The sequence below is a fragment of the Hemicordylus capensis genome, chromosome 1, assembly GCF_027244095.1.
Source record: "Hemicordylus capensis ecotype Gifberg chromosome 1, rHemCap1.1.pri, whole genome shotgun sequence".
Classification (NCBI taxonomy): domain Eukaryota; kingdom Metazoa; phylum Chordata; class Lepidosauria; order Squamata; family Cordylidae; genus Hemicordylus; species Hemicordylus capensis.
The window spans coordinates 431,196,815-431,216,083 of NC_069657.1; the positions used below are offsets into that span (position 1 = coordinate 431,196,815).

Here is a 19,269-nt window from a genome sequence, read left to right on the forward strand (position 1 = left end):
TTCAAATCCCCATTCAGCCATGATATTTGCTGGGTGACTCTGGGCCAGTCACTTCTCTCTCAGCCTAACCTACTTCACAGGGTTGTTGTGAGGAGAAACCTAAGTATGTGGTACACCGCTCTGGGCTCCTTGGAGGAAGAGCGGGACATAAAACGTAAAAATACATAGATGGATAGACAGATAAAGTGGAGATGCCAGGGATTGAACCTGGGACCTTCTAAATGCAGAAGCAGGTGATCAACCACTGTGCAATGCCTCCTCGAGATCTAGGAACATAGGAGGCTGCCATATACTGAGTCAGACCATAGGTCCATCCTACTCAGTATTGTCTACAGACTGGCAGCGGCTTCTCCTAGGTTGCAGGCAGGAGTCTCTCAGCGCCCTATCTTGGAGATGCCAGGGAGGGAACTTGGAGCCTAGATGCTTTTCCCAGAGCAGCTCTATCCCGAGGGGAATATCTTGCAGTGCTCATGTATCTAGTCTCCCATTCATATGCAACCAGGGCAGACCCTGCTTAGCGAAGGGGACAAGTCATGGCTACCACAAGACCAGCTCTCTTCTACATATGGTATTTGCACATAGATCACCTTTGCCTGCATTTAGGTGTGGTGGCCAATCACAGTTTGCAGGCATTAATACATGCAATAAGAAGAATGCAATTATCGTTGCACGGGTTTCATACATCTCCCTACAGACTTGCAGTCTGTAAAACAAACAGCCTCTATTCCCCTTACATGGGGGAATGAGAACAGAACTCATACCAGTAGGATTGTATGTGGATGAGAAGCTGAAAAAATAAAGCGACATTTTCTTTCTCAGCAGGAAAGTTAAAGCTGTTAACATTTCACAACAATGAAATGAAGCTCTGGTGTGTGTGGAGCTTGGGGGGGGTGGATTCGTGTGAGCATTTGTTCCTACAAAATTAGAAATAAAGACCGCCCAATCAGAGGTTTTGAGAGTTGGGGTTTTGCTTCTGCTTTCTTTTAGGAGCACAACTCAGTAGAGTGTGCCATACCCTCTGACCACATCTATCAAGAAACGGTTCCAGAATTTCTGTTGCTGGCACCATCACTAATCAGACAATTCCAAGATAAACAGTCCAGGCTAGTCAAAATTACTAGAAGTCTGGAGGGCCTCTATTCCATGGGTGGCCAGCGTGAGGATCTCCAGCTGTTGCTGAACTACAACTCCCATCACTCTCAGCTGCAATATACTGATGGGAGTTGTAGTCCTACAACAACTGGAGAGACTCAGACTGGCCACCCTGCTCTGTTCTGTCCTGACACAGACATCAGCCCCCTTTGCTATTAACACATGAAGTCACCTTATGCCAGATCAGAGCATTTGTTTATTTAGCTCAGTATTGTCCGGCGCTCTGGAAAAGCTGCCGCCAGTCAGTTGCAAACAGGGATTTCCCCCAATCCTACCCAAGGATGCGAGAGATCGAACCTGAGATCTTCTGCATGCAAAGAGGAGAGGAGAGCTGGTCTTGTGGTAGCAAGCATGACTTGTCCCCTTAGCTAAGCAGGGTCCACCCTGGTTGCATTTGAATGGGAGACTTGATGTGTGAGCACTGTAAGATATCCCCCTCAGGGGATGGAGCCACTCTGGGAAGAGCGGAAGGTTCCAAGTTCCCTCCCTGGCTTCTCCAAGATAGGGCTGAGAGAGATTCCTGCCTGCAACCTTGGAGAAGCCACTGCCAGTCTGTGAAGACAATACTGAGCTAGATAGACCAATGGTCTTGACTCAGTATATGGCAGCTTCCTAAAGAGCCAGCATGGTGTAGTGGTTAGAGTGCTGGACTAGGACAGTGGAGACCTGAGTTCAAGATCCCCATTCAACCATGAGACTTGCTGGGTGATTCTGGGCCAGTCACTTCTCTCTCAGCCTAACCTATTTCACAGGGTTGTTGTGAAGAGAGACCTAAGTATGTAGTACACCGCTCTGGGCTTCTTGGAGGAAGAGCGGGATATAAAGTGTTTAAAGAAAAGAAGAAGACTACCACTGAGCTATAGCCTCTCCCCATACATGGGCTACAGAAAGGAATATACTGTAATCTGATAACCAACCCAGAGTTTTTTCACTTTACAAACACCATTTCTAGTCCTCATGGTTCTAGGAGAAAAGCACAAGTTAACAACTGCTAACTTGGCAAAGAGGCACCTTTTAACATGGTGATTCTCTTGACTGAGCAAGGGGAGAGTAACTGGCCCTATCCACCGCCAGCACAGTACCTCCAGTGACTGCTGCTGGTGTCTGTCTTATGTTTCATTTCAGATTGTGAGACCTTTGGGGACAAGGAGCCATCTTATGTATTTATTATTTCTCTGTGTAAACCGCCCTGAGCCATTTTTGGAAGGGCGGTATAGAAATAAATAAATAAAGCTCCTACAAAGAGCAGACTAGGAGGGATCTCCAGGACTCGTCTTCATGATCTGAGCTCTTCGTAACATGGTAATCCCTCGGTCCTTTCCCCCGCTACACCAATCACCTCACAATGTCCCATGGGTTCTAATCTTCCTTTCCCCACCTGGTAACATTTAACTAACATTCCAAAGACTCCAATGTTGCCTGTGCACACATTGCTCATCAATTACTTCGTCTGCTCCTTCTTGCTAGGAAAATCAAGCATGGCTATGCTCATCTGACTAACAGGTATATTTTAAGCTCCACCATTGAGCTACGGCCCTCTCCCCATGGCCTGAGATTTGATCATTATCCTTAAAGCCAAGCTCTGCAAAGCAAGCACAAGTTCAGGAGCTGATTGCATAGGGCTTTTGGCAAGGCGTGTTTTGGTGGGAAGAGATAAAAGCCTCCTCCAACAGGACAAGAGATGTCAAGGGGACATTCCATTTACACATACAGAGAAACTAATTTCAGTGATGGAGTGCCAGCTATATCCAGGTGCACACATGCTAGGGTGCCCATTTATAGCAATTTTGGGGACCTTTTGGAAGCTTCCATTATAAAGATTCAGAAGGAGTATCATTTTCTCTCCCCTCACCAACCTCAGCTGAATGAAAGATCAAGACTGGCCTCCTTACAAAGAAATTGCCATCTAGGCTCCCATCCCTACCCACGTTTTATCTCTCTGGATCTACACAGAAACATAGGAAGCTGCCATATACTGAGTCAGACCATTGGTCCATCTAGCTCAGTATTGTCTACACAGACTGGCAGCAGCTTCTCTAAGGTTGCAGGCAGGAATCTCTCTCGGCCCTATCTTGGAGATGCTAGGGAGGGAACGTGGAACCTAGATGCTCTTCCCAGAGCGGCCCCATCCCCTGAGGGGAATATCTGACAGTGCTCACACTTCTAGTCTCCCATTCATATGCAACCAGGGTGGACCCTGCTTAGCTAAGGGGACAAGTCATGCTTGCTACCATAAAGACCACCATCTAACCAGGGAAAGAGTGATATATGGTGGTTAATATTGCCATAGGAATCTAGGAAGCTAACTTCTAATGAGTCAGACCACTGGTCCATCTAACTCAGTGTTGTGTTCATTGACTGGCAGCAGCTCTCCAAAGTTTCAGACAGGAGTCTTTCCCAGCCCTATCTGCAGGTCCAAGGGTCAGTGTTCTCTCTACTTTTTTTCCACCATTTGTGTGAGCAATGAGTTTTGTTATGAGCGGCAAGGCAGTGAGTGTGCATGTGCATCCAGAATGGGGTCTTCTTCATTCAACCTGAGTGCGATCTAAAATTAACTGAACGGACATCAAAAAACTTGTGAGCACATGTACATGCACGCACCTTAGAGGGAACACTGCCAAGAATTCAACTTGGGACCTTCTACATGCAAAACAGATGCTCTACCCGACCACTGAGTTATAGCCCCAGCCCAAGCCTCATGGTAGCTTGCATGCTCCTGAGGTTTGGCTCAAAACCTTCTCCTTTCACTTTCCATCCCTCCCCCCCACCACCTTCCGTGGTTTAGCACACACTGCCGGTGCGGTTGCTAAGCTGCTCTCCCGTTGCTATGTTATTTTGAGTGCCCGAATGTGACTGGAGGAAAGCGTTTCCATGGCAAGTTATGTACTGTAGCCCAATAGGCTGGTTTGGGGAAGGGAGGTGGAGTCTCTGAGCCCAGGTGAGCTGGTTGAATGGATGCAGTGAGACAAAGCCAGAGACGGAATTTCACCCTCCCACAGACTGGAACATGTCCCTCACTCACGGTTTTAAGCTGTTAGGACTGCAATCCTATGCATGCTTACTTGGAAGCAAACCCTACTGAATACAACAGGACTTACTTCCAAGTTCACACAATGGATTGCTCAAGCACATGCCACCTAAATACCTACAATACAAATGCTATAAATGGTAGGAGTTCTCCGGTTCACACTTCCTAGCTACTTATCCCAGTTAGCTCTGCTTTCCTGGAAGGTCCAACATCTACCTGGTCCTTCCTCTGCAAATGCACCACATCTATGCAAGTTCTGAAACCCAGGATATAGCAGCATGTATGTGCCATGTGTGTGGTTCTGGGTTCAATTCCTACCAACTCCAACTAAAAATATCACTAGTGGGACTGCAAAAGACGGTTGTCTAACCATCTCCTCCATACTCAAGCAGTGAATGCATGTTCAGATCTGGAGATCCAATTAACACACTGCGTTCAATGCACATAGATCAGACGTGTACTGATGTGTCTCCTGAATTTTAGAGGGCCTGTATTCAGGTTCACTTCTAAAATGAATGCGCACACAGTCACTTACACAAAAGCACGGAAGTCTACGGACACCTGGACCCATGTACAGCACAATGTATGAACAGGGCTCTAGTCCAAAGCTGTTCCAGCCAAACCCCCATTGCTTCATAGCTTTGCACTGTACTCTTCATCCTGGGGTCTAGAAGCCAACAGACAGGTTTGTATGACCTAGACAAGCCATTACAGAAGTTTCAATGACCTCACCCTGCAAGCTACAAAATAAGAAATCCATGACAGCAATGGAGCAGGGCTTGACAAATTTTCTTTAGATCGAGGAGTCAGACAATGGACACTTGACAAAGCTACCAGACTTAGTGAAGGGCACTGTTGAGATGGAGGATTAAATAGGCTCCTCTTTATAATAGAAAGAGGGCTGCTTGGGACAAATACTTTATCACATAACTCTGCCTCTGAATAACCTAGTCAAGGTGCCAGTGTTCGATTTCTAGACGCCATACAACTATATCTTGGTTTTGCTGGTCTACCATCATAATAAAAAGTTTAACTGATAGATAAGATGCCATGGGTTCCTGGGATTTGTCGGGCCTGGCAATGGAGAGCAAATGCAGTGAGTAAACTCTCAGATGAAGAATACGGAGGCCTGAGTTCACATCCTCAGCCATGAAACCCAGTAAATAGCTAGTCACCCATTCTCAGGCTAGCAGCCTACCTCACAGGGTTATTCTAAGGATTTTTTTTTTTTTTTTTTTTTTGGAAGAGTGTGGGGGTGGCAAGGCTACAACACCTGGGGCTATTTAGTTTAGAAAAAAGGCGACTGCGGGGAGACATGATAGAGGTCTATAAAATCATGCATGGTGTGGAGAAAGTGGAGAGAGAGAAACTCTTCTCCCTCTCACATAACACTAGAACCAGGGGTCATCCCAGGAAATTGATTGCCGGGAAATTTAGGACCAGCAAACGGAAGGATTTTTTCACACAACGCATCATCAACTTGTGGAATTCTCTGACACAAGATGTGGTGACAGCCAACAACCTGGATGGCTTTAAGAGGGGTTTGGATAATTTCATGGAGGAGAGATCTATCAATGGCTACTAGTCAGAGAGCTGTGGGCCACCTCCACAGGCAGGATGCCTCTGAGTACCAGTTGCAGGGGAGTAACAGCAGGAGAGAGGAAATGCCCTCAACTCCTGCCTGTGGCTCCCAGCAGCATCCAGTGGGCCACTATGCAAAACAGGATGCTGGACTAGATGAGCCTTGGGCCTGATCCAGCAGGGCTGTTCTTATGTTGGGGGTTGTCTTCAACACTGTTCTGAGTTTCTTACCAGGAAGGCAGGTTAATATTAAGTACAGCACTGTGGCAACGAGCATGAGCCAGCAAATCCTTGGGTAAGTTTCACCTCCATCATCACTCACTAGATGGCCTCAAACGGCTGTTTCCTCAGTCTCAACCACAGGGGGATACCACCTCTATCATCTACCTACAATGCAGGATTATTATAAGGAATACTGAGACACAGGCACTGAATGCTAGGGGAAACAGTAAGAATAGCTAAAAGAATGGAACCTGTTAGCTAAGGGGGAGGTGGGCTTTCCCTTGCAGGCAGCAGTCGTCCAACATAGGCTGGCCAGCCATCTGCTGGACATGCTCCAACCTTGGGTTTCCTTTATCAAGTAGGAGGTTGAACAAGGCGGCCTACAAGGTCCCTTCCGACTCTTATGTGAAGAACTTGCAAACTTCTAAAAATGGAGCAGAACTGATGAGCAGTGTTCCCTGTAACAGGGATTCCCGGCTGTTGACTACAACTCCCACCCATCCCCAGCCAAGGGCCATTGCAGCTGAGGAGGATGGGAGTTGTAGTCAACAACATCTGAGAATCCCTGTTACAAGGAACAAGTGCTGCTGAGTTATTATTAAGTCACACGAATCAGCTCAAGACTTTTCAGCTTCTTCAGGGTCAAGGAAAGCAATTGCTGCATTATTGACAGTGCCGTCAGCTGCCTCTGTCCCCCACCCTACTAATGCCAGGGCTGCCGAAAAGAAATTCAAGAGTTAAATCAGCAGAGAATCTGGTTGGAGAAAGAGGCAGAGAGAGAGAGAGAGAGAGAGAGAAGGAATAGTCTGTTCAGCCAAGTGTTACAATTCCCCATGTCCTCCCTGCCCCCTTCCAAAACAGCACCAAAGCAAAAGACAGCTGCAGCTTATAAGGAATGCGAGAGGCCCAGCCAGGGACTCTGGGAAGGGAAACCAGGCCTTATATGGCCACGGAGGCAGAATCAAATTTTTATCAATGAGTGTGAGCACAGAGACGCCCAAGCAGAGATAAGCGAGGAGCAGAGCTGCTCAGCGAGGGCACAGGGACGATTAGCAGCACCTGTCAGGCTGCCTCCCACCCCCAGACCGGCACAGAAGCCCACCACATTGCTGCCAGCAAGGGAAGGCACAGCCCTCCTTCTATTCTGGCAGACGTCCAGCACAGTTGACACTGAGCAACTACTCAAGACCCAGAGAAGAGTAGGTGGGGGGAGGGGGGGAACACAACCCAAATCAGGAATGATGCTGTATGAATCCCCAACACACAAAGCAGACTCAGCCCACAGGCCTCCTGCCGCCCAAGTCTCAATTTACCAAACCTAAAGAGAAGAGACTCATCTTCAGGGACCTACAAAGTTAGGCGTAGCTCTAATGGTCCAGTCAGCCATTATTTGTGGTCGCCACTAATCCCTTCTCTCCCCTCATATCCTTTTCCGGCAGAGGGCTTAGGCGAGAAGCGGGTCTTCGGTTATCTGCACTGGGATATGGAGATGGTAAGAAGAAGAGGGAGCCCTCTCCTTCTACTCAGGAAGGATTCCTGCTGCTTCTGACCTTCTTTCTCAAAAATGGCAGGGGAAATGAGGACTCTGGGGAGGGGATCTGTGTGGCGCTGGGTGTCCTGCTCACCAGAAAGTTAGAGGCACGCATCGGTGAAAAGCCAGCAAGTGGATCTGTGGATGTCTGCTCGTATTTCGAGAAAACCGCTCCTCACCAAGAGAAGTCCAGATTAACTGCTTGTTCATACCTACAGCACAAATCGTACCTACTGCCTTGCTAGATCTGACCAAACAACCCTCGAGTGCAACATTCTGACAGCAGCCACCAGCCACTTTTAGGAGCTTACGGGCAGGCAATAAGCGGATGATGGCCTCTTCCCTGAGATTTCTCCCCAGCATATAGTATTCAGTACGTTACCACTGAACATGGAAGATCCATTCAGCTAGCTTTTGGCACACTTTTTTTATTTTTAAAAAAGAAAAGCCACCTAATGTTAGGGGTGATCTCCATGTCTTGTGGCAGTGAGAGAAAGTGCCTGTTAAGAACGGCTTCCTTTTGTTTGTCCTGAATCCAGTTTCATCATGCGGCCTCAAGTTCTAATGGGGGGACAGGAAGCAGTTGCCAAACAACTTGGAGCTGCTCGTGGGGAACACTTCCACATGCACCCAGAGGGAAGGGCGGTTTTCAGCAATCTGCCTTCGCAGTTGCTCCTGCCTCCCCAAAATATGTCCCTGAGAGTTGTGGGACCCTCAGGAAGATCTTTTCAGGAGGCATGGAGAGAAAGGGGGGGAGAAATCGGCAGAAACTCCTCCCTCCCTTCTATGTGCATGCAACTTTTAATTTAGAAGTAGGACACTGTTGACATCCACTCTCTCCATGACATTCATAATTGTCTTTACCTTACAAAGAAAAATGGTCTTCCCTCTACCAGCCCACTGTGAGTCAATCACACAAGGGCCAAGCAGCCTCCAATCACCTATAACTGCTATTTACAGAACTAAGCTTATGAGGCTGACTGGGCTATGAGAATTCACTTTAATGGTTGTAGGGCAAGGGTTCTCAAACCTGGGTCCCCAAGATGTTGTTGGACTACAATTTCAATCATCGCCAGCCATAATGGCCGAACAATGGGACTTGTAGTCCAACAACATCTGGGGACCCAAGTTTGAAAACCCCTGCCGCAGGAAAGTCTAGGAGGCAAGTTCACAGAGCTGATGTGGCATCCAGTTACAACTGTGGATGCACAGAGACCAAGGACTTGTAACCCGTGCAAGTTAAAGCATATGGAGACCTAAACAGCACACGAGCCACTCCCAGACAGAAGCCAAGGATTCCAGCAGCTTCCCTTCTCAGAGGCATACAGGAATAATCCACCCAACCTGACATGGTAGGGAAAAAAGGTGGTGGTGGGAGGAGGAGCTTACCTTTGTTTCTCCACTGCTGTCCGACTCGGACACCTGATAAGTGAGGTCTGTCTCCTCAAAGCCCGTAGCACTCATGCGCTGATCAGTGGTTGGGTCTGACCGAGGAGGGGAGTCAGGAGAGTTCAAGCATGTCTGGATCAGTGCTTTTCCCGTCTCGCTGGTGATCATGGGCTGCAGCTTCCGTGTGGCAAATGTGTAGACGTGGCCTGTCTCACTGGCCACCAGCAGCAACACTTGAGTGCCCGTTAGGGTGGAAAGTTCATAGGCCTAACAAAAACAGAGAGGGGAGGGAGGAAAAGGAACAACAGTTAGCCACAGGTCATCACAAGATCCTGCCAGTGGGGAGAAATACAACAGCTGGTAGTATCTCATAACAGGACACTGCATACATATACTGGAAGCTGCCTTAACCTGAGTCAGACCACTGGCTCATTCAGTACTGTCTACTCTGACTAGCAGCAGCTCTCCATCTGGGTTCCCTCTAACAGGGATTCCCAGATGTTGTTGACTACAACTCCCAGAATCCCCAAGCAAAAGCCATTACAGCTGGGGATTCTGTGACTTTTAGTCAACATGTGGGAATACCTGTTAGAGGGAACACTGCTCTCCATGGTCTTGAACAGGTTTTCACAAACAGAGCCAAAAAGATCTCCCACCAAACTTTCCAATGAAGAAAGGAATAACCACAATACAAATAAAGGCCACCTAATGGCGCAGCGGGGAAATGACTTGACTAGCAAGCCGGAGGTTGACAGTTCGAATCCCCGCTGGTATGGTTCCCAGTCTATGGGAAACACCTATATCAGGCAGCAGCGATATAGGAAGATGCTGAAAGGCATCATCTCATACTGCGTGGGAGGAGGCAATGGTAAACCCCTCCTGTATTCTACCAAAGACAACCACAGGGCTCTGTGGTCGCCAGGAGTCGACACCGACTCGACTGCACACTTTAATGAGAGAGTTACTACCGTATGTTAGAAAATGTATTCAATATGGGTCAGTTTATGAATAAAGAAAGCACAATTGTACTTCAACAACAAACAATGGAATCCATAGTAGAAATGAACACATGGATGATAAAGTCCACAAACGATGTGTCAAAATAGAGTAATGGAGTCCATAAGGTGAAAAATATGGGTGAAGAAGTCCACACTATGGTGACCCAGTGACCTCTGTTTCAAGATGCTTCTTTGTCAAATGCCAGTGGACATAGATCTTGTAAATTGAAATTGGTCAGCACACTCAAATGTCTTGATCTTCTAAGAAATGAAACTCAGTCATTATATAAAACTCTAACATACTTCAAGAAGCATACCTCCCCAATATATTCCCTGTTTCTAATGCAGTTTCTTTTGATGTTTCTGAAGTGACGTGTAGTTTTGTGTGTGGTTTTGTTGTATTGAGTGGCCATTGGCTGTAATAAAGTACTACTACTACAATGTATTCCCCCAAGGGATGCTTTTACCCATTAACATACTGATCAATTAAGCAAGAAGTTTAAGCAAAACTTACAATTGACTGGTTATTTTATTTAATTTATTTGTTTATTATTTAACATATTTGTATACTGCCCAAAACGCAAGTCTCGGTTATATTACCAAATGTGATGAAAACATATTCTTGTCTCTCTCCCAAAGGTAAAGAGATATTAGAGTTGGAAAAACACTCTAGCACAGCGAGGAAATGACTTGCCTAGCAAGCAAGATGTTGCTGGTTCGAATCCCCACGGGTATGTTTCCCAGAATATGGGAAACACCTATATTGGGCAGCAGTGATATAGGAAGGTGCTGAAAGGCATCATCTCACACTGTGCGTGAGGCAGCAATGGTAAACCCCTCCTGTGTTCTACCAAAGAAAACCACAGGGCTCTGTGGTTGCCAGGAGTCGACACCGACTCAAGGGCACAACCTTACCTTTAGTAAGGGATATAAAGACAGAAATTAAAAACCTTGTCAAAAACTATATTACAACCACCAAAAAAGTTCAGCAACTTGTATGGAACTTTCTGTTATGCTACCTCTTCTGTTACTTCTACAAATTTCTCTTGTAAAAGTAGGTGCAAAGCTTACTCATACACCAGCCTTTTCAACATGGCTTATATACCTACTAACAATCAATTGTAATTCGAGATTGAAGGTGTGCTGACTATGGAAGGTACTAATCCCAAAACTACTTAAAACAAATATTGAACACATTGGTTTTGCCATGCTGCACATATGACAGAACTCAGGAATTAGGAGCATGATAATATATAGTTTGGAGAAAGGGCCCTGAAAGGTATACATTTGAAAGATATAGAATATGATACTTATATTATCAATAGCAAGCTAAAACACACTGACATGGCTGTGGGAAATATACTTGAAAAGTGTTACCCGATATTGAATATTGTATAAAAGACCTCTACAGATATTTTGTAACAATATCTTATTACAAAAATGATATAAACTCCAATCTCTCATTAAGTCCAGACTACAGTATTTAAATTAAAAATCCAAAAGGCTTCCCGTTGAAGTAATTTAACTGATGAATCTATAAGTTTCTTACTTGAAGTGAAAAAAATTTCAATAGCAAAGAACTTTAGCTCATCCACCACTTGACTGAACTCCAAAAAATGTGCAATTAATGGGGATTGCCTGTCCTGATTTTGCTTTTATGTTCAATTATACAGGTTTTTAATGGTCACTGGTTTGGCCCGCATAAAAGAGTCAACAAGGGCAAATAATAATGTAGACCACTTGTGAATGCATTCATTTATTACAGTCAGTGATCAGCAATAAAATAAAATAAAATGGAAAAGTAAAATAAAATCAAAAACAAGACTGGGTAATAGAGTATCAAAACATATAGAGACAGATCACTCAATTACAATTAATCAACTGCTCCCAGAATGTTGCTATCCCAGCTGTATACTGGTCTGCCTGAAGGAAGGAAGTATAATACTCTTCTGATCGACCTGGCATGATTTTTAGAAGTGGATCAATCCAGGAAATGTGAATGTTCCTATAATATAAACAGTATAAAAGCACATGAGAGATGGACTTGATTGTGATGTAAGGCAATTCATGAAATATCTTAATCTGATCAAATTGCCATTATTAGGATTAACAAATTGCTTAATTTGCACAGAATGAAAACAACAGGAACATTGGCCACATCTATAATATCCTAAAAATCTGGTACTGGGATACTGCATTGTAATGTAATTGATATCAGAATGAACTAGATGGTCCTTCAGATCTGATGTTCTACGACAGCCGGTTCCGGTGGTATATCACAATCTGGGAGGTCTTGGACTATGTGCCAATGTCTCTTAATAATCTATTTAATCTAATTAGCTAGGGGGCTAAACTCCATAGACCAAAACAATTTGGACTGGGTAACAGAAGATTTGTTTTCAAACAATGTGTGTCTAGCTATCCCTTCTGTTCGTCTCACAGCCGAGTCCATAATATGTTGGGGGGAAACCCTGGTTTTTAACCACCAGGAATATGTCTCCCTTTGTTTTTTAAGAATATTACTACTTGTACAGTTCCTTTTTAAACTTAAAACTGCCCCAAAGGAATGTTATCTTTGGTATGTCTAGGGTGAAAGCTTTCAGAGTATGAGATGGAAAATCTGTCTGTAGGTTTACAGTATCCTCTCACCAATATGTTATTGGCCTCTTTGTACACAGTAACATCAGTATCCTCTGCCGTGAAGACAGATGCAAAGAACTCACTCAGTTTCTCTGCAATCTCCTTATCCTCCTTAATAACCCCTTTCATGCCCTCATCATCTAAGGGTCCAACCGCCTCCCTGGCAGGTTATCTACTTCCAATATATTTAAAGTAGTGTTTGTTATTCTCCTTGACACTTCTAGCTATATGCTCCTCAAACTCTCTCTTTGCATCTCCTTTGCCAAAGTTTATGTTCTCTTCAACTGAGCAGGGCTTCCATTTTCTGAAGGAAGTCTTCATGCATTTTATAGCATCTACTTGTTAGCCACACCGGCGTTCTCTTGAACTTGGAGGTACCTTTCCTCCTTGGTATACATTCCAACTGACCTTCTAGTGTTGTGGTTTTAAATAAGTTCCCTACTTTCTGGAGTGATTTGACCCTCCTGACATTCCCTTTCAGCTTCATTTTTACCAGTCCCCTCATTTTTGAGAAGTTTCCTCTTCTGAACACCAACGCATCTGTGTTGGTATTCCTTGACAATTCTCCACTTGTATACATACTGAACTGGACCACACTATGGTCACTGCTACACAATGGTTCTGCAACTCTGTCATCTCGCACCAAGTCCTGGGCACCACTCAGGCTTAAGTCCAAAGTCACCATCTCTCTGGTTGGTTCTGCGACTAACTGTTCTAAGGCAGAGTTATTTAGCATGTCTAGAAATTTGGCCTCTCTTTCATTACCTGAATGTGAATTTACCCAGTCTGTGTGTGGGTAGTTAAAGTCACCCATTATTACTGCACTTTGACGCTTCTCTTATTTGCTTCTCCAACTCCAGGTCATTCTCAGCATTGTGATCTGGAGGGTGCCTAGCACGTGCCTAGTAACACATTCCCTTTCAGTCCTCCTAATGTTGTCCATAATGATTCTGTGGAGGACTTCAGTCCACCTAGGTTTACTATAGCTTGTTGGAATCTATCCCTTATTTGATATACAGTGCAACTCCTCCCCCAATCCTCCCCTCCCTGTCCCTTCTGTAGAGTTTATATCCAGGAACAACCGTGTCCCACTGGTTCTCACCATTCCACCAGGTTTCCGTTACATCCACTATATCTATGTTTTCGCTAGTAACCAAGCACTCCAGCTCACCCATCTTCATTCAGAGGCTTCTGGCATTGGTATATAGACACCTATAAGCCATGTCCATCACCTGTTGTTGGTGTGTGCTATCCCCCTTACCAGCCTTTGCCTTATTTGGCAAGCTATCATGTGTTTCCTTCTACTCAACTCCTGGCTCTACACTGTCCCCTTTTGGTTTATCCAGAACCTGTACAACCCCGCACCTTAGGGGATTTGCTGGCCGAACCAGATACCTCCCAGTTCCTGTCGGCAATTCCCCAGGCGTCATTTTAAAAGCTGGTCTGCGACCTTTTTGATTTTAAGGGCCAGCCGTCTAGTTCCACCTTGGTTCAAGTGGAGCCTTTCCCTTTTGTACAGGCTTCTCTTGCGCCAAAATGTATCCCAGTGCCTAACGAATCTAAACCCGTCCTCCCAGCACCACCGTCTCATCCACTCATTGAGACCACCCCGCTCCGTCAGGCTCGCCGGCCCTGCATGTGGAACAGGTAGCACTGTAGCACAACGCTACCCTGGGGGTCCTGGACTTCAGTATGCTGCCTAGCAGCCTAAATCTGGCTTCCAGGAACACCCGATAGCATTTCCCAACATCGCTGGTGCCAACATGCACCACGACAGCTGGCTCTTCCCCAGCACAGCCTACCTAAGAACATAAGAACAACCCCACTAGATCAGGCCCAAGGCCCATCTAGTCCATCATCCTGTTTCACACAGTGGCCCACCAGATGCCGCTGGAAGCCTATAGGCAGGAATTGAGGACATGCCCTCTCTCTTGCTGTTATTCCCCTGCAACTGGTATTCAGAGGCATCCTGCCTTTGAGGCTGGAGGTGGCCTGTAGCCCTCTAACTAGTAGCCGTTGATAGACCTCTCCTCCATGAAGTTATCCAAACCCCTCTTAAAGCCATCTGGGTTGTTGGCCGTCGCCACATCTCGTGGCAGAAAATTCCACAAGTTGATGATGCGTTGTGTGAAAAAATCCTTCCGTTTGCTGGTCCTAAATTTCCCGGCAATCAATTTCCTGGGATGACCCCTGGTTCTAGTGTTATGTGAGAGGAAGAATTTATCTCTATCCACATTCTCCACACCATGTATGATTTTATAGACCTAGATGCAGCGTGACGTTCACAGCCTTCGCACCAGGCAGGCAAGTCACTGTGTGGTATACCCGTGGGTCACAGACCCATCCCTCTATGCCCCTAATGATCGAATCACCCACTACTAGGAGGCCCCCACTCCCTGGAGGAGTATCCTCTGTGCAAGAGGACATGGTCATATCACCCAAGGAAGGGATCCCTGCTAAGCAAGTGCTTCCCTCGTCCTCAGAGACCTTCACCCTCCATGACAGCAGAAGTGCCGCCAGCCTGTAAGTGGGATGCCCCAAGGATCTCATCCACACACCTCTCTGCCTCCCTGATCTTCTCCATGTCAGCCACCTTGGCTTCAAGGGAACCAACTTGTTCCCTGAGAGCCAAGAGCTCTTTGCATCAAGTGCACACTCAGGACTTCTGCCCCTCAGGCAGACAGTCATGCATGCAACACTTGGTGCAATACACTGGGAAGTACCCCCTCCCCTGCTGGCGTAACTGGTTTGATTGGCTATTTAGAATATATAGGGCTTGTTCACCTGAAGTATGTACTTGGTGCAGTTGTCAGCTAATTAAACATTTTAAGCTTGTCCAAGAAACTTACAAATGTCAGGTAGTACTCACCTTATTCTTACGCTGGGTGTCTCTGTGATGAAGGGGGACCACTTGTGTGCCTCTCCAGAGTTTCCCGCCAACCCCCCGCTAAACACCTTCGTTATCTGTTTACAAACCCGTTAGCAAAGCTCCACTGGTCTGAGCCTTGTATTCAAGATTCAGTGGAAACCTGACTCTCCTCAGGAATGTGACCCCTCCCACAAGGTGGAATGTCCCATCAGTCTATAACAATTGGCATCATTTAATTGACAGTATACCTCAGTCAAATAATCAACCTCCCACAACAGCACCCCCTTTATCTGCAGGTTTGATTATTAGGTTGGGATTGGTCTCTAAAGATGATTCAGCTAATTTCTCTTCTGATGTGAGGTTATGCCCTCTCTTGAGGCTCTTCTGTTCTAATTTAGCAATATCTCTCAGGACCACTTTCCTCAAAAGTACTAATTTGTGGATTTTGTGAATGTGGCATGGAAACAGATTTCAGTCCAAAACAATCTTGTGATGTTCTTTTAGCTTGATTTGTCTGATGAGTTTGAACACACTTATTCTTGTGCAAAACGCATTGTACCGTAGGATGGGTACAAATGAAAGACAAATGAAAATTGAGAATGGATTTTTCTGCATCATTAAGAACATGAGATGATAAATTTACTATTAACTGTGTTTCCTCCTGCCTACAAGAGGGAATGCATACATACACTGGAAGCTGCCTTGTCCCAAGTCAAACCACTGGCTCATTTATGATAAACCCCTCGTGTATTCTACGAAAAGTAAACCACAGGGCTCTGTGGGCACCAGGAGTTGAAATCAATTTGACGGCACACTTTACCTTTATGCTGCTTGTAAAGGCGATTAAGAAGAGCCCATTTACCCTCTCCGTCCTACAACATCTGTCACTAAGTCCGGTAATTTTGTCAAGTGGCCATTGTCTGGCTCCTAAATTTTGGGGTTGGCTCCAAAAACCAGATAAAATTTGCTAAAGCCTAGCACAAGGCATCACTGGTGGCAAGCAGTAAGCCTGCCCTACCCCACAGAGGAGAGGGCAGGCTGGCTCCTAAAGGTTGGGACTGGCTCCTAGAGTCAACGAAAGTATGCTGAGGTCTGTGCTAGAAGACCTATGAATGTAACTGCCCCAAGTCTGGAAGACATACCAGTGGGGATTCGAACCCGCAACCTTCTGCTTGTTAGTCAAGCATTTCCCTGCTGAGATAGGGAGTCTGAAAAGAATCCTCTCTTCCCCAACTGCAGATGTGTATTGAGTAGAATACCGACACCTCACCTAAGCTTCAGCCCCAAAGCAGCTTACAATGCTCAACTTTTAAGAGCACAAAAAGTAGTCAAACTGCCAATAAAACAACAAACAAATAAATATATTTTAAAAAAACATTGGTCTTACCTGTGAAGGGTTCTTTTTCTCAGTGTATGATTTCATCCTAGATAGTGGGTTGTATTCCAAATCATGCCTCAGGAAGTAGGTTTCAAAGCTGTAGCTCATATCCGGTAGTTAGGTAGGCGGAGCCCAATCCTCCAGTTCCGGACTGTTGAGCCAGGCAACCATATGTGCTAAAATGCAAAAGTTAAGGTACTAGAGAGAGGGGGGTACTAGAAACAGGCAGAGAATAGATGTCACATGGAAGAAAGAAGTCAAAAAACAGAGGAGATCATTGCTGTCACTCTGGGGAGTTGCCACCTACCACAATTGCAGCCCAATCCATTAGAAGAAACAAACAACGTCTGCGGAAGGGGCAGATGAAATTAGACACTGCGAAAAAGAACTCTTCAGGTAAGACCAATGTTTCTTTTTCTGCAGTTGTCTGATTTCATCCTAGATAGTGGGAGACGCCCAAGCAGTAGAAGAGAATAGGGAGGGACAAGTGGATGGTTAAACTACCCTGTTTCCCCGAAAGTAAGACCTAGCAGTAATTTCTGATGTATCGCTAATTGCCCGAGTGCATTTTGGGGGGCTAAAATTAATATAAGACACTGTCTTATTTTCGGGGAAACACGGTACCTGTTGTACGACTGTGTGAGGCATGGCCGCTTGATCGTCATGGAAGGACGAGACGTTATTATGCTTGATAAATGGAGAGATGGAGGCCCAAGCAGCCACTTTACAGATGACCTGAAGTGGGCCGTCAGCTGAGAATGAAGCTGATGTACTGGCACTGTGGGTAGAGTGAGCAGTGATGCCCCTTGGGATAAGTAGGGTGAAAGGAAATGAACAGAGCGTCAGAGTTGCAATGTGCTTTGGTACGTTTCAGGTACATTTGTAGCGCCCTGCATACATCCAGTGTGTGCCAAGCCTTCTCTTTAGGATGTGTAGGGTTTGGACAGAAGGATGGGAGAACCACGTCCTGGGACCTGTGGAAGGAGGAATTGATCTTAGAAATGAACGTGGGATCTAGGCGCAGGATAACTGCCTCTTCAGTGAAAGATCAAAGTTCCTTGTGGGCTGATAAGGCTCCCAATTCGGAGACTGTGTGCAGATGTTATTTCCACTAGAAAGAGAACCTTGTAGAAGAGATTCTTCAAAACGAACTGATCCTAGGTGTTCAAAGGGGTCTCAAGTGAGAGCGTTTAACACCTTGTTGAGATCCCAGGATGGAAATCTGTGTATCGGAGGAGGGATGAGGTTGCTGGCCCCCTTCAGAAAGCATCTGAGGTGAGGATGTAGCATGGAAGAGCCATGGGATGTCAAATCCAGAATCAACGCGAGAGCTGAAACTTGTCTGCGAAGGGTGTTGGGGCAGAATCCCATTCCTATGCCCTCCTGGAGGAATGAAAAGACTTCAGGGATTCCTGCAGTGACGGGAGAGAAGTATTTCCTGCGTGCCCATCTGGAAAAGGCTGACCATGTGGCTTGATAAATTCTGTTAGTGGAAGGTCTCCTTGACGCCAGAATGGTATTTTGCACCACAACTGTATACTCCGCCCGTCTTAGGAGGTGCATTCAACCTCCAGGTGCATAGCTGGAGCCAATCTGGGTCTGGATGTAGTACGGGACCCTGGAGCAGCAGATCCTGGCGACAAGAAAGGGGCCATGGTCCCTGGGGGATAGGGAGACTAGGTCCACAAGCCACCGTCTCCTGGGCCAGTGTGGGGTGGTGAGGATTACGTTTGCCCTTCTATGACCATCTTCTGCAGGACTCTGGCTATCGGTGGGAAGGTGTATAGGAGAACAGGGGGGCCATGTTGCTATGAGTGCGTCTGTGGCCTCAGCTAGTGGTGAGTGGAACCTGGTGAAAAACCTGTCAAGTTGATGATTGGATTGGGAGGCGAAGAGGTCCACAACTGGAGTCTTGAACACTTTCGTAATCTGCTAGAAGGCCTCCGTGTGTAGGGACATTCTGCCAGGTCTATGGTCCGATGACTGAGCCAGTCCGCCATCAGATTGCTCATCCCGCTGAAATATTCCACTGTGATGGATGCTGGATGTTTTTCTGCCCAAGTGAACAGAAGTGTGGATTCCCTCATCATGGAGCAAGATCTGGTGCCCCCTTGATTCACAACGTGCACTTTTGCTGCTATATTGTCCGTGCAGATGAGGTCCGTGTCCATGTACATGTTGGTCCCTTATCAGGTGCAGGAAGTGGCTGAGGGCGAGACGAATGGCTCTTAGTTTGAGCAGGCTGATACTCAGCAAGGTCTCTCTGTATGACCAAGTTACCTGGGCCGGTTGCTGAAGGCAATGTGCTCCCCCATCCCGTAAGGCTTGCATCTGTGGTCACGACGATCCTGTGAGGAGAGAATAGCAGGCTCCGAAGAATGGCTGGCGACACCCACCAGCTCAGGGAGTGAAGGACCTCCGAGGTGACTACTATCGTCTTGTGGGTTCTGGAAGTTATGAGTTCTTGGAATGCAAGAAGAA

At 46.2% G+C, this 19,269-nt stretch overlaps 1 protein-coding gene across 8 annotated transcripts in view; it reads right to left on the reverse strand.

The window, feature by feature from the left end:
• The window catches only part of SRF (serum response factor), a 100,908-nt gene that overhangs the window by 62,337 nt on the left and 19,302 nt on the right, over positions 1–19,269 (reverse strand). For 7 of the 8 annotated variants that reach the window (XM_053313049.1, XM_053313041.1, XM_053313025.1 and 4 more), the window contains exon 2: positions 8,904–9,170. In XM_053313049.1, coding sequence (XP_053169024.1) covers positions 8,904–9,170 — 267 coding nt within the window. Of the gene's footprint in view, positions 1–8,903; positions 9,171–16,797; positions 17,096–19,269 lie in introns of those variants that run through there. The other variant, XM_053313067.1, reaches the window with a different exon arrangement.